The sequence below is a fragment of the Lepeophtheirus salmonis genome, chromosome 1 (assembly GCF_016086655.4).
Source record: "Lepeophtheirus salmonis chromosome 1, UVic_Lsal_1.4, whole genome shotgun sequence".
In the NCBI taxonomy this organism is placed as follows: Eukaryota; Metazoa; Arthropoda; class Copepoda; order Siphonostomatoida; family Caligidae; genus Lepeophtheirus; species Lepeophtheirus salmonis.
This window is the reverse complement of record NC_052131.2, coordinates 118,146-134,969: the sequence shown is the minus strand read 5'-3', so window position 1 is coordinate 134,969 and position 16,824 is coordinate 118,146. Positions and strand designations below refer to the sequence as shown.

The following is a 16,824-nucleotide window of genomic DNA, read 5'->3' as shown; positions in this document are numbered from 1 at the left end:
TGCGAGAATTGAATTTCTACTTGTTAGGGGGTACCCTTAATTTATAGTATATCCGATCAATGCAAAATGTTTTACATTATGAGGCGTAAAATCTGCTACTTGTGTGTACAGCTTTTATTTTTCTTCTCTAACAAATTAGGAAGGAGCGTGCAGAAGTGACCAATACAAGAATACAATTATATGCCTTGAAACAGAACAAAGCATATATTGGCCTGACGGAATCCATTGATTGGGTTCTTAACAATACAGCAGAGAAGAATAATACGATTGAAGCCACAAGAGAATTTATTGCCTGTCTGGTTGTGGACAAGCTCTATGTGGAGAGTTACTTGAAGGAGGACTAAGTTACAACATCCCTACGTACTATTGTGAATCCTCTTCTCATGCATGTGATATTTAAAATATAAAATGCTACTTAATTAGTTATTTCTTATATATAATCATTATTATTAAGATGTTGGTTAATCATATATTATATATACATTTATTTTCTGTTTGTTTGACTACTATTATAATTACCTAGAAATTCTTATCTTACATTACCTATTATCATAATGATTTGAGTAAGGATGTCTATTTATCATCTACACCCGCTCTTACATAGTTTGTTTAGCTTTTCATTTTAAGTGTATAAAAAAACAATTCTCTTACCTAAATATAATTTGTAGTAGACAATAATACACAGTGGAATTATTACTATTAATATCTTTATAGTCATTGTACGTATGTATATAGTTTATTTAATAGTGGATTTCATTCTTTTTGATAGGTTTGTTATGTAATCATTAGAGACATAATTGCCATACTTGGTAGATGATGTGTTTATTTCTGTTGTGAGGGATCCTGAAAATATATAATAAACAGATGTAAGACGTTAAATCCACGTTTCTTTCACAATACATAGTCGGGGAAAAAAATCTTCAAATTGCATCTCTGTGCCGTTCCTTTAAAGGGAGAAAGAAAAGGGCACAATATTACCCCTGTTGTTGGCAGGGGTGTCCAAAAATCTAAAAATTAAAAAACGTAGGGAAAAAAATTGAAAAGTCAAATGTAAAATTAATTTTTTGGGGAAAAAAAGTTGAGAAATTAAATTTCATATATTAAATCTTTTAAATTTATTTTTTCCAAATAATTTCAAAAATACACAGCTATTTCCAAAAAATTAAATTTTTTTTCAAACGTTACATTTCAAATATTAAATTTTTTGGGAAAAAAAATTCAAAACTCCACAACTATTCATACAAAATTCAATTTTTGAAAAAAAAAAAAAATTCTTGTAAAAAGGAAAAAATCCTTAATTTGAACTGGGCTACAGGCCGTCCAGCCACTCCTTACGGACATCCCTGGTAGGGGTCACAACCTCACTTTTGGAGAATTTACAATTATTATGGAGGATATTTAAATTTCCAAAAATGGACATGTGACCCAATTAGTGTCCGTTTTAAGGGGGAGAAGGTAGATATTTTGAAATTAGTTGAATTTATAGATAAATTTCGATTTTTTAATTAAAAAAAAAAACAACTTTGTTCTTTCTTTATTTTTGAATTGATTTTTATTTTAGTTTTTTATATTATACAGAAAATCCCTATCGTATATTAAATTAGGGAGACCATATCCTCATTTTAAATACTGAAAATCGACTAAATCCATAATCCCTTAATCCATAAAAAACAGGGCATATCATGTATTTATAAAACAGTCGCTTTTAGAATCAACAAAACCACAATTCCTCCACTGTCAAAAAAGAAAGGAAAAATTTGAAGAAAAAAAACCATACAGAAATGTGGCAAAGTAAGAGCCTCTTACTTCTTTTTTCCTTGAAAGAATATATTATTTGGTCGTCATTATCAATCAAAATTGTATACTGTTATATTCAGTCTGTCATAAATAACGAGACATTCAATTGGCTGAATTGAACCTAATGCTTGATTTTCTTCAATACATTTCAAAATTTCTCTATGGTATTCTAATTTTTTTTTTGTCTACAATAATCATTTTAAAACCAATTCAACGTTTCTAGAAATGATAGAGGTAGCTTCTATGTAGACACCATATGAAATTAATTGGTGAACTAAGATAGGAAGTTCAATTCGATTTTGAGTTGGATTTTATAATCGAAATGTTTTTTTTTTCTTCAATCAATTTATTTTATTATCATCCATTGATCCAATTTTGTTCAGTTACCTTATTTAGACATACAATATTCCTACCATATATCAGATATGACGTTATTTATTCAGTTGAATAAATTATCAGTAACAATGATTTAAAAAATGGGTCCAATGCAATATTTAAAATAAAAAAAATAATTAAAGTCCCAAATGATAAATATCCATAATAGTGTTTTTATTTGACATAAAGGAACTTTGGAAATATACTTGATATTAATATATTAGATTCTTAGTATATATATAAATAAAATGATTTGTAAAAATCAAATCAAAAATCAAAGTATATAGGCGTAATACGCGGTACTAAAAGAGGATATTTCTTTACTTGCGACATCTAAAGGACTAAAATACTCATGAATGATGGCTTCAATACGGGGACAAACAGAAGCACAGCTGGCCTTGATGAAGTCCGAGGACAAGTTGTTCCACTCCTCCGCGATTACGTCCTTCAGGGGATCTACCTTCGGGTGAGAAGACTTGCTCATCTTTCCCTCCAAACAGTAAAGTCCAGGGGTTCACGCCGGGTAAGAAAGAAGACCAAAAGTCTGCCGGCCAGAAGACACCCATGTTTTCCCTGCATAAATGCTTCACTTTCTTGGACTTTTGTACCGAGACACCATCTTGGATAAACACATAGTTGTCTCTCGGGAACGTGCTCTTCAACCATGCCAAGACATGGTGCTTAAGGACCTTGTAGTAGACGTCCATGTTGGCCTTGAAGAAGTAGGGAGTTATCTTGCTGCCGTTCAACGCCACGAGTTCGAGGAACATGACCTGAGCTGGTTGTTTGGTCCTGAAGGTTCCCGCGACCTGAGCTCTTGATTCAGCCAAGAAGCGGTCATTTCTCCTGTTCAGAACAGCATGCACTGTGAAGATCTTCTTGTCGGAGATGGACTTTTGCGTGAAGGAGATCGCACACCCTCTACCGTTTTGCTTGTTACTCGGACATTTTTAATCGCAGAAAAACAAAACAAACATCAAATTGTAGCTTTTTGTCAGTTTTTTGATTGGCGCCAAGAACAAAATTGTCAGACTTTTAGAACTGAGGCTAAACGGCCTTGAAGAGGATTCTAATTTTTGAGTCCTCGCCCTGTATATAATTATAATTAATAAATATTATCTAATTAATAATCAAGACAATTATTCATCCATAACTCTTTTTTGAAAGATTATAAAATAAAAATATATTTTATATTCAACAAATCAATCCTACAAAGGAAAAATTAATATGATGTCGTATTTTTAATAATTTAAAAGACAGGTTTTCTAGTCCAAAATAATAAATGGCTATAATAGTGTTTCTTATTTGGCATAAATCAACTCTGGAAGTATATTTGATATTAATATATTTTACACTTGGTATCAAATAACAAGATTTGAGTTGTAAAAATAAAGAAACAAATCAAAGTATATGGGCGTAATACGCTGTATTAAAAAAGTATATTTATTTGCTTGCGACATTTTTAGGACTAAAATTGAGCAATAGTGTGCAAATATTGTTGAAATATATATACTACAATACTGTATTTTATGAAAATCGTGTATCTCGATTCTACACAATAATTTTATAGGAAAAACATAAAAAAATAAATTTTTTTCAATATTTTGCTGGTTCTAAAATGAACCATGAAGATTTATTTTTTTCGACAACTAATGGTTATTTTCTTGTTAAGGTGCATGCAATGCAAAATAACAAATATCCTGTGAGACCAAATTCCGACCATTTGTCATTACGGTACAATCAAATATATATACTATATTAAGTGAGGAGATAATTATGGTCTCAATGCGTTATACCAGATATTTCAGTGATATGCATACCATTTTGAATATAAAGGGATATAATCGTCCCCATGTACCGGGTGGTCCACTGAAATTTGAACTCTTACAAATACAATAATTAAGTAAGGTTGAGTGATTGAAATTCATATTTCGATATATTAAAGCATAAGCAATTAGTTACTAAAAAAAGCAAACCTGAGCTCTCTAGCTCACATGTAAGTCGAGAAAATGACACTTGAACGTGATCGACGAATTTCCATTCGTGCACTCCAAGCAGTTGGAGAAATTAGCCCAGACTAATCCCTATAAGTCGACGAGAGCCCATGCAAGAGATTTTGGGATTTCACACAAGAGAGTCTAGAGAGCTATCAAAAAATGGTTGTAGATGCCACTTTTGACAACAGCAATGAAAGAAAACCATCTCCTCCGTCGGAAGACTCTTTTAAATTTTCCACACTTTTGGCCCCCTACAGCCCTGATGCCAAACCTTTGACTAAACCTTTCAGATGCATATCAAGGCCTGCGTTGCCGATCATCCAACAATAGGGGCCCTCAAAGCCATTGTCAGCCAAAAATAGGAGCAGTAGACAGAGAACTACATCGGTAGTTACTTACCATGCCTTCCGCCACCGCCTGGAAGCCATCATTGCCGTTAAGGGCTGCTACATTAATGATTAAGAGAGCTCAGACAAACATCTATTTATAGAATTAATTTTGATGAAATTTAATTATTCATTAATAAGTTCTATCTTTTTGAAGTTTAAAATTCAAAGTGTTCATATTTTAATGGAACACCCGGTATTGCTTAGATGTGATATACAACCAGAACTGTGGTACTCGAGTCGTTTTATCATAGACTTGGACTCGGAGTATGATTAATCTGACTCAACTTGGACAAGATAGCAAGAATACACGGAGACACGGTAACTTGGAGTAGTCTCGGAATCTTTAAAATAACTTGAATTCGGAAAAGATGGATTCGACTAGACTACAGGATATTATTTTCAAATGAAGGAGTGTTATGTTAAAAGTGTTTTGGTCATCAAAAAGATTTAGGTATATTAAGTCAAGAAGAATATTATTATCCTCTTCACTCTCGTTGTATTTTAACAGGTACTCGTATGGCTAATGTTATCAGATAAATACTAAAGTATGTTTCATGAATTAACAAAAAGGTAATTGCAATTTTCAAGCAAACAACTTTATTGGAAAGTTTATATATTTATTCATCAAATTAGATATTTTATATAAATCAGACATCAACTATTTTAACTAATTATTTTTCCTTAAGATTCTCAATGTATTTTGACTGTTTAAATGGTCCTCTGGCAATGTGATCAGAACATAATGCAGAATAAAAGGACGGTGTGAAGTCTTTTTGACGGAGGAATTTTATCAATTTATCCCGAATCTCTATTGACTATTATTAATTTATTATACAAGAAAAGGAAACTTGAAATTGAATTGGCGTTGTGATTCAATCTACCAATTTACCTGAATCTCTAGGAAACCTATGGAAACTACATCCAGATGAAGAACCCTTGTCCAAATTGTATCAAACGTAACCAGCACAATATTTTACCATTTTAGTAAAAGTTTAAAATAATCATTTACGAATAAATACAGAATTCGAGCTTCGTTGATTGACAATCTGTAATCCCAACTATGGAAAGTACAGGGTTTTTCATTAAAAGCACTTCAATTTTTTTAATAAATAAAACACAAATGCTTACAGATTTTCGCAAATTAATTTTTTTTGTAAAAAATATACACCTTTAATTGCACGATCGAGGCGGTCAATCAACTGTTGTATTTCTCGAAATAACGGACTCACCAAATTGACTTTGCAATAAATCAATTTTAACGTTTTCTGTGTGACAAGTGGCACCATCTTGTTGAAACCACATGTTTGCAATGCCCTTATCTTGCAATTGGGGCAAAAAAAAAAATTATCATTGTGCGATAGCGACTTCCATTTACAGTAATGTGGCGATTATCATCATCAACAAAACAATATGGCCCAATGATACCTTCAGCATGAAGTCCACAACCAACATTAATTTTTTGGGGATGCAAAGAGATCTCGTGAATCCCTTGTGGATTGCTGCCAGACCAATAACGCATATTTTGCTTATTAACAAAGTTATTGAGCCAATAATGAGATTCATCACTGAAGATAATTTTCCTATCAAAATATGCATCAGCATTGAACGGTTATTTTGATAATAAATTTGGATTATTTGCAATCGCTGATCAAGTGTATATCGCTTCATCATGAAATGTATACTAATGAGGTTTCTAAATGTCAAAGGAAGAAAATAAATATGGCGTTGTTTTTTCCTTAACGGAAAAAAATTGAAGTATACCTAATGAAAAACCCTTCATATTCAAATCTGATCACCTATTAAATAGTTGAAGAATCAACTTTTTCCTTTAGCTAACGTTGAAAATAGTATTCCCCTTCTCAAGCAGCAGTTCATTGGAGTAGACTGAAGATTTTAGTCTACCACTGCCTTGCTATGCCAAACTGCCAACAAAAATTCCTCTAGAGTTGTTGATGTTATTGGTATTTTATCATTTTGGTGAATGTTAATTTGCCTGTCTCTCTTCTAAAAGGAATCTAATACTAGTTGGAACGGCTACTCAAATAATAGGTTTGACTCATTATTTAATCATCAGTTTCAATACCCATGTGCTAAGGAAGGGCAATAATGGAGACCCTTCCTCTCATCATCAATGTTATGATGAGAATGATGAGATTAAAGTGTATATTTCTTCTATCCCGTTGCTCAATCAACATTGCTATCCTATGAGTGAGCGAATCTATTTATAAAAAACATTGACCTTTCACACGCTTAAGAACTTGTAAAGTTCAATTAAATGTTTATCTACAATCAACATACATAAATATTATGTTGTAGTAGAGAAGGCAATTTTGTATGCATAGATTTTTATTTTTTAAGAATAATTTGCATTTAATTTAACCAAGCTGTTGCAATTTTTTGTACCGATTGAATATATTAATATCACATAAGCGTAATATTGCAGACCGTAGTTTTTTACAATTTTTGGGGAACCTTACAGAGAAAAAAATGGTTTTATATGATAAAAAAAGTACCCTGCACGAATATCGGAGGATCCATAAAAAATTTGTATAATATTTTGCTTTTATTTGATTCTTAAGCTTGTGTTCCACTAAAAGTGATTCAGGGATATGAGGCAGGAAAATTTGTTTTTGTTTTTAAATACAGTTATTGGTCCCTTCACTTTCAAAAATGGTGCACGGAGACTGCTACAAAACAGTATTCCTATAGTTGCACGAGTCATTTGCCCCTGAATTTTCAAAATATTTGTTTATCATTTCCACAATGTCTTTTTCGTTCATTAATAAGTCAATTATTGACAGGAATAATGAACCGGAACTATCATCCATACAATATATACCTATGTAGGTATATATTGTATGGATGATCATTACTCCAAAGTGACCATTATTTGAGTCCTTCAATTTATGGATAAATCCATTGCATATTAGAATTCATTAGGAGATGAATCATTATTACATTTACCACGTAGCCTACTAACTATTTAAGTACTTAATACTACCTCATGTATTCAAGAGCTATTTCAATCTACGTCATGTTCCGACATTTGATTTGTATCTTATTAATCTTACATACGGACCCAGGATTTTCAGTCACGCTACCGTCTGTACCTATGTGTCCATAATATGTACTTCATTGCTTGCATTTATAATATGTAATTGGAACCAGACAAATGCAAATAGGATCTCTTAATATGGCTCGAATACAATCCATATGGGTATATACATAATTATTTCATCATATTGGGAATGATAAATTGTGTCTCTTTAATGAGCTTAGGATGGATGCATTTTGGGAGGATATGAGTTCCTTCTTTTTCTTCGTACAAATTTGAATTCTTCATTTAGAAGCCTTGATACCGTTTGATTCTAAAATACATCATTCTTGAAACACGTTTATTAAAAAAAATCCTGTTAGATAGGTATATACTAGAATTTTCATAGCATGAACATTGAACATATTTCTTTCTCTATATAACTATTTTATATTTCTACATAGATAATAGACATTATAATCATTCATAACACTCCATTTATAGTGAATATAGTATTAACTATCGTGTAGCCCATTCAAGAATTCACAATGAAATTGACAATAAGTGTTGTAGACGTATCAAACGTGGGAGGTTTTGCATTTTGTTAATATATATATATATATATGGATTGATGAGGGACAGTATGTTTTTTAATCCATAAAAGTTGACCAGCATCACCAATATGATTAAACAGCAACTTGAACAGCTCTGGAGGATATAAAAACCAGAGCTGTTCAAGTTAAGTTGTAGTTTAATCATGATACTTATCTCCGACAAGGGGTCTGATTATAATATATAGGTATGATTTCGTTATCATTAGTGGCGGAGTGGTAAGGGAGGCCTTGGGGCCGAAGCCTGTTCCTGCGATGAATATTTTATTGGGTGCCAAATTAGATGTTAATTAAATAAAACAAGAAATCGATAGAAGGTCTCAATTTTTTACTAACTAATATTAAAATTAAAATCTTATAAACAGATTAATGACGATTAAATAAAAATAACTTGTAATATTTATTAGATGATTCTCAAGCCTCGAGTCCAAATTGAGTCTTAACTCTTAAGTCGTAGTTTTATAAAAAATTAATTGCTAATCAACAAAGAGCAGGAAGTGCTGTCATTTGTATACATTATAATGTGTAACTATTATCTAATAAGTGGTTCCACTTGAGCAAGAGTTTATTCAAATGAAAATTGGAAATTTTGCCCTTTCATTGAAGATTCTCTTTGGCTCTTATCGATGGAAATGTCAAATATATACGACAATGAAAAATGAGCATGATAAAATATCTTTATTTGCATATATATGGGCATGCAAATTTCATGGCGTTTATGAGTACAAATGTCATTTGTCTCCAAACATATATTTTTATGCAGATATCATATTCATATATGTATGTGTATACCGTATATTTAATTCAACCCCCCTCCTCCAAAAATAAAAGAACGTTACAAGACGAATCAATGATTTCCTCCACTTATTTTTAATAATATAAGGGATGTCACCATTCCATAAATGGTTCTTTACATATTTATTAGTAAATGCATATATAGACACATATAGAACCTCCCATACAACATTACTCAAAAACGAGCCACACTCCATCATATTCATAATGCCACATAGCAAAGCATGTTTCATAATCCCGATTTGGCAAAAGTTATAACCATCAATACTCTATTACTTGGGATGGGATTTTTGTCGAGAAAAATAACAAGGTTTAGTGATTAAAAAAAAGGAAAAACGATAGGCGCGTGTGCTCTTTCTTGTTTTTGTTTATTATTTAATAGGGCATCGCGGTGTTGTGTTAGCATCTTCCTCTGAAAGAAGAAATATCGCCAACCTTTGCTATAAGATTGTTTCATAAATGTTTCGTAAAAAATATATATGTTACCGTCAAAGTGGGTAAATCTGACATTATATATAATACCTAGGTAATGTATATGATGCCCCATGGTCACAGCCAAACTATATAATAAAAGATCGGAAATGTATATAAGATACAGACTGTACATAATAATAAAGAATCAAGCATAGTGCATAGGTACTTGTGCTTTGTGCGCGTTAAATTATTTCCTGTAAATAACCACGTATTTCGATTACATTCTTATCGAGCTAGTATGAACTAAAGCATTTGAATTGGACAAAGGGGGGATTACTTTCAAATATAGTCATATTTGCCTCAAACCTTATGATCTAAATATGTTCGAGGATGCAAGAAGGGGACTTTACCGCATCAATTGAGGTTTTGATATGGCCAACCTAGGTTTTCGCTATTGAATCTGCTTTATATCCTTATAAGTTAAAACTTTTAAGGATCACTTTTGATGACGTCATAATAATGATGTAATATTTGATGTGTTTTAAAATTATGAGTACCATTGGGATTTTCCAATACTAGAAATTACGCATCAAGTATGAATAAAGATTTTTTTTAATGTTCCCTTAATTGGTTAAATAGAGTTGCACTGATTAAATATAAGTAAACATTATAGTATTACAATTACTCCATCTAACCTAGGAATCTGTTGGTGAAATCCATATACATAAAGTATATTTCCTTCTCTAGGAATCACCGGGCGCGCGAACGTACACACATCAAGTTCAAGAGACTAACTTCCGAGCGTGCTGTCCATGATTTATGGCGATTCCATAAGGTTTCTTTTTATTTGGTGTATCAGAAAAATAACACAATGAACGAGATAATTGAAATTGGGGGGGTACGATTGTGTTTAACACAACTCCCCCAGTCCTGTCTATCTGGAACCGACGCAATATATTTATTTTCATCATGTACTGAAAAAATAATTTTCTCAACATTTTTCACACTGGTTTCTAGTGCCCGTATGTCGGAAGACAGTCTAATGCCAGTGCATGAGCCGCTCCAGGCTGACAATCAACAACGTTTATACCGTGAATTGTTTCAACTAAGAGCCAACGTTGCTAAAAATAGTATTTTTCTTTCGGAAACTAGATATCAAATGTTAATTGATGAAATGAAAAAAGCGAAGGCAATCATTAGGAAGACAATAAGAGTATATTGGGTTCTTAAACATTATGACGTCATGACAATCGGAAATTAATTGATCCTTTGAAAGAAAATTCGAGTAATATTCTATTTTATATCTCAAACTCTGAGTTATTAGTCATTCTGGATAAGACCCATTCGGCTACCGGTCATGGTGGAATAGACAGAATGTTGAAAGAACTTGCTCAAAAATACAAGAGTAGTACATGTTATGATGTTGAACTATTTCTCCAACTATGTGAGACATCCAAAAAAAAAAACAATGTTCAAAAGAGGTATTGCGGTCTTTTGAGTTCAACCCTCGCTATCAAGTTGATCAAATCGATTTTCAAACCCATCCAGACAGAGAACACAAATTTATAATGGTTTATCAAGACCACCTCACTAATTTTATCGTTCTCAAGGCATTTTAATCAAAGGAGGTGGAAGAAATAGCCCATCAGGTCATCGATATAATTACGTTGCTTGGTGCTCCAGCTATTATTCAATCCGATAATGGCCAAGAATTTGTAAAAAGAGTGGTAAATGGTCTAAAGGATTACTAACCGGCCTTAAAAATTGTCCAAGGGGAAGCCACGTCACTCACAAAATCGGAGGAGTGTTGAACTAGCGCATCAGTATTTTGAAAATATGTTATGCACTTGGATGTAAGATCAAAAAAGCAACTGTTGGAGTGAGGGATTAAAATTTGTTCAGCTTATGAAGAATAGAACCTTTAATGATGGGATTAAGAGGTCTCCATACGAAGCTCTATTTGGCTACAAGGCAAGAGTTTGCCTTTCGACCTTATTTCTATCAGATGACATTTTTTATGATGTAGAGACTGAGGACGAACTCGAAAATGTAATAACCAGTATTCAAATAATAGGGGGAGGGATGAATAGGAGATAAGCCAATGCAAGAGCTACAGTCTCCAATAGAATTCATAGACGAGAATCCAACCTATTTAGGAGGAAACCGGAGCAGTTTTAATTATTTTGGTATCGAAAAGCCTTCTTTTTGGAAAAAAAATTGAAAAACTTAATTTTTTTAAATCTATAGCTATCCACAAAAAATTACAAAATCTATAGCTATTCTCAAAAAATTAAATTTTTGGGACAAGATTTCATATATATATAATTTTTTTTATGAAAAACATTTCAAATATTAAATTTTTCATAGAAAAATTTCAAAAATCCTTAGATATTTACAAAATATTAGTTTTTTTTTGAAAAAAAACCAAAAATACATAAGGTATTCTCAAAAAATGGGAAAAAATTTCAAAAATCCAGAACTGTTCAGAAAGAACTGAAATTTTTTGAAAAAAAATTTAAATAATTAAATTTCAAATATAAAAGTAGGTAAGAAACAATTTCCAAAAACCACAGCTATTCTAATAAAATTAAATTTTTTTAATTAAATTTCAAATATTAAATTTTTCATAGAAAAATTTCAAAAATCCATACATATTTACAAAATATTAGTTCTTTTGAGGAAAAAAATTAAAAATACATAAGGGATTATCAAAAAATTTCAAAATTCCAGAATTGTTCAGAAAGAACTGAAATTTTTTGAAAAAAAATTTACATAAATAAATTTCAAATATAAAATTAAGTCAAAAATAATTTCAAAAATCCATAGCTATTTACATAAAATTAAATTTTTTTGATTAAATTTCAAATATTAAATTTGTAATAGAAAAATTTAAAAATCCATAGATATTTACAAAACATTAGTTTTTTGTAAAAAAAAATCACAAATAGCATATGTATTCTAAAAAAAATTAATTTTTTGGAAAAAAATTCTAAAATTAAACGGTAAATATAAAATTTGTTCTAAAACAATTTCAAAAAACCCTAGTTATTCAAAAAACTAAAAAATTTTGTTAAAAAATTTAATTAAATTCAAATATTTAATTTTTTTATTATTTTTCTTCAAATATTACATTCTCTAGTAAGAATAAAAATTCTTCAATTAGGGTGAGTATACACCCCCTCCAGCCTTCCCCTTGCCAACGCCCTGACTATGAGCAACGCTTCAAGGAGCATGGATTTTAGGTCATAAAATGAGCCTCAATATAATAAAAATAATTATGAGAAGTATTTATTTAGTGACTTCCTACGCAAAAATAAAATATGTGTTCTTTTTTCTTTTAGTAAAAAGTACTTACTCCAATTCTTTTTGTAGGGATCTTTCAAACAATTTAAGTTTGATAAATGAGCTTCGATCTACATTGTATCTACCTGCGCACGTACATAAAATATTTTTTTATGAAGACTTGAATACCACTGAACAATGAATGAATACTTGATATTGAGCGTAATTAATATAACTAATTATGTGTATTAGATATCTTATGGTCGCCCAAGCATGTTTAGTTGCAATTTTTAAATCATATTTTAGGGAAATATCAAGCCTATTAAATAATATTTAATTTTATTCAATTTAGCTCATGTGTGTATTTTTACAAATTATTCTTTAGATAATTCTAACGAGGAGGAAAAAAGCCATAAAAATAAATAAATTGAGTAGGAACTAACAAAATATGATGGTGTATAAGTTAAAACTTGTACCAACGTCTTTGAATGTCGGATTTAATTAGAATATCAATAATTTTAATGATCAACTACTAAACGATGCTATCAATTCATTTTGATCTGTTAAAATTACTTTGTCATTCTGTATTTAAGAGAGTAATTAATTGGGAATTTGAACTTCATAATGTACACAGGTTCGAATTCATGACATTTAATGATACTTTTTTTGGTGTATGGAGGTATAATTTTGGGGCATGATTCCTTCATTTTCCCAATTGAAAACAACCATTTAATGCATTTTATACTCATACAAATTACATATTTTGATATAAAAATTACAAAGGAACATCAATTTGAATCCAAATTAAGAAATATGAGCTATAAATTACATTTATTTATATGTTAATGCGAAATACCCTTGAGGCAAAATGTTTTAAAGCAAAATGTCATGAGGCAAAATAGTTTAAGGCAAAAACACCTAGGGCCGAAAATAACAATTATAGATCAAAATTTATGTACAAAGAGCATCACTTTTTTATGTGTACTATCAATAAGCCTTGATAATTATGATAGTTTAATGAATATTTTTCCAAACTACAACTCATACATCAATATTTTTAATGTGTTCTTTTTCATTATGAAGATGTATGTCATTAATTCGTGACAAATCATAATTTTCGCCATTGTGATACAAAATGAGGAATTTATCAGACTTTCAAAGAAAAGTTCAATTTTTTGTACTTGCAAGTTACAAGGCCTTTTCCCTGATTCAGAAAATATATATAAATGATTAAATATTTTTGTGAATCTGGAAATATATACCTACAAACAACATCTATTTTATGCGGGTTTTTTTATTTATTTAAATTTTTCAAGGCAAAATAAAACTCTAAATTGATGTGGGAAAAAGAATTTAAAAAAAACAACCTTTTTAGGGCACATAACCAGAAAATTTGTGGTAAAAAGTCAATTTTCATTTTTCTCAGGCTTAAAAAAAAAAGTTGATAATTGGTTGACTCCATTATTTTTATCACATCTCATCTTATCACTTTAAATTATTCATCTTGTTTTTGATTTGCAACTTGTAATATTTCCTTAGATTACAATTTGAACCTTGTATACAACATACCGGGTGCACCGAAAAATCTTTACACTTTCAATCCAGAACTTTATGGATATATATATATGTCAATAAAATCAAATAACTAATGTGATATCTTGGCTACGCTAATCCTTGATGTAGCCCCCCTTGGCATCAATGATGGCTTCCAGGTGGCCACGGGAGGTCTTGTACCCTTTGCGGATGTAGTCCTCAGACATGGCATCCCATTGCTGGTTGACAGTGTCCTTGAGGTTGTTGATATTTGGGTGACGGAGGGTGCAGGCCATGAACTCAACATGCATAAAAAAAGTGAAGTCCAATGGGTTGGTATCTGGTGAGTAGGGAGCCACTTTATCTAAGGCCAGAAAGGCAAGTTGTCTTCCAATCACTTCTGGGCCTTTTTGAACGTGTGTGCAGGAGCACCATCCTGCTGGAACACCACGTTCAGGTTGGTCTGGATACATGGTAACAATACAATCTCCCTTGGTTTCTTGCCAGCGTCCAAAAGTTTGCATTTTCTAACCTTCTAACATAGGACAATTAAAAAGATATTTTTCTTCTTTTCATTTAATTTTTTGTTTATTTTGAGTATTTGACCGGAGAAACAATTTTACTGCATTCACATAAAATTTAATTAATGTAGCAAAAACAAAGTGTAAAGATTTTATCATCGCACCCGGTATATGACAAAAATGAACAAAGCTACAATACCTTGGAAACAATTCAAACAGGTATCCATTTCAAAATCTCTATATTTACAAATGACCAGGTATTTATTTTTTCAACCTATTGGTCAGGACTTGATAAATATGTATATCAATGAATAATTATATTCAACCATTTCCTAAAAGGCCTTGAAAATGTATTCGTGCAGAGATTTATTATACAGTGTAATATATCTAAACAACTTTATTATAAACGTTTATGTAGCTACATGTTAGAGACTGATTAAATCAAGGAGCTTGTATTGGAAGCGCTTAAATATTTTATACCTATCTATAGCCTACTACACATTCATCCCACATAAACATGTTACTTATTATCAATTCAAATCAAATGTTAAAAGAACCACAAAGGAATCAACACCTATTAATCCTCTCTGATTTGTAGCCTGTTAACACAAAAGTAATTCAGATTCATTTTTCCCCAAAAATGAATCTGAATTTGCATTTGTACATACTCTTTAACTAATTAATAATCTTGCATTTCATAAATTTTTCAGATTAACCCCTTAAAGACAGTACAAAATGCACTTAAGGGTGGCAAGAATTCCCTTTAAAAAAAAAGAATATGATAAATGATTTGAATTGAGAGACTGTATGGGAACCAAATTAGGTACTATAAATCAAATGAAAAAGATAAACTAGTGTTTCTCAAACTTCATATCCGAGGGAGCATGAATGGGATTACTGAACTTGTCGAAAAAGAGGGATTCCCCGTCTGTAAGAAAATCACACTCTTAATTACGTCCACAACAAAAAAGATGGTAATCATATGATGCTAAAATAAAGGAGACTCATTGAGAAATAAATATGAACAGTTGGCCTGGTCTTCAATAAATATAAATTTATATTGGGTTTTCAAACAACAAGATTTTGAAGTTTTTAGTGCTCGTCGGTAATCTCGTTTTTTTTAACAACTCTAGGGATAATCAAAACCATAGGACGTACCATTGAACATACATTTTAGTTCTGATTCCTTTTAGATAAAAGAAACAGAAACGTAGAGTTTGAGAAACACTACTTTAGAGTCTAGAGTATAGATTCTACCTGACATTTCTGAATTTATTAATTCGTCCCAGAAATGTAAATACAAAGCCTATACCTGATGGAAACTTGAAAGTTAAACACTGGTATTATATTGATTTGAGAGGTTCTGTGTGAGGAAATTAGGACTATCTGTAATTGTATAGGTAGCCATGTATGTCATGCACCAGCTGATTTAAGGCTTAGGACATCAACTCTTCTTCGAGTGGGTCACATTCCAACAGAGGTGTGCAGGCTAACGGGAATTGCTTGTAAGACCATGTACAATGTTAAAAAGAGGCAAGACCACAACCAAATCAAAGAGAGAAAGAAGGGCTCCGGAAAAAAAGTCCATCATTAATTCGGATGCCATCAAAAAGGACCCAACCAAGTATCTGCACGCCCTTTCCAAGAATCTCAACGTCAAACACACGGCAGTGTGAAAACAAATGTAAAAAAATTGGGTGAAAAAAAGTCCCTGGTGAGGCTGGAGAGGCCCCTCCTCACAGTCACCATGAAGATTCCCTATCTTCAATGTTCCCAGGAACTCCTAAAAAAATGAAGAAGGAGGTGCCAGGCAGTGTCATCCTCCTGTTAGACGGAAGATTTTTGACGTTGATCCCGTCTACAATCGCGTTAATGACCGTTATGTAAGCTTCGGGGAAATCAATTAGAAACTTCGAACGGTGACCACCATCAAGCACCCAGGATCAGCCATGGCAATAGGCATTGTTACCCAATACGACATTGTAGCGACCCTGATGTGGTTCGCAGATGGTTACAGGCTCACGGTAGCCATGTACATTGATATTTTTAAGGCCAACCAGCTCCCCGGAGATAGAC

General features: G+C 31.7%; 1 protein-coding gene across 1 annotated transcript in view; it reads left to right on the top strand.

The window, feature by feature from the left end:
* The window catches only part of Epg5 (ectopic P-granules autophagy protein 5), a 53,779-nt gene extending 53,101 nt beyond the window's left edge, over positions 1-678 (top strand). The window contains 1 exon segment of the mRNA XM_040727262.2: positions 140-678. Coding sequence (XP_040583196.1) covers positions 140-344 — 205 coding nt within the window. The 3' untranslated portion in view covers positions 345-678.
* Positions 679-16,824: the final 16,146 nt, after the last annotated feature.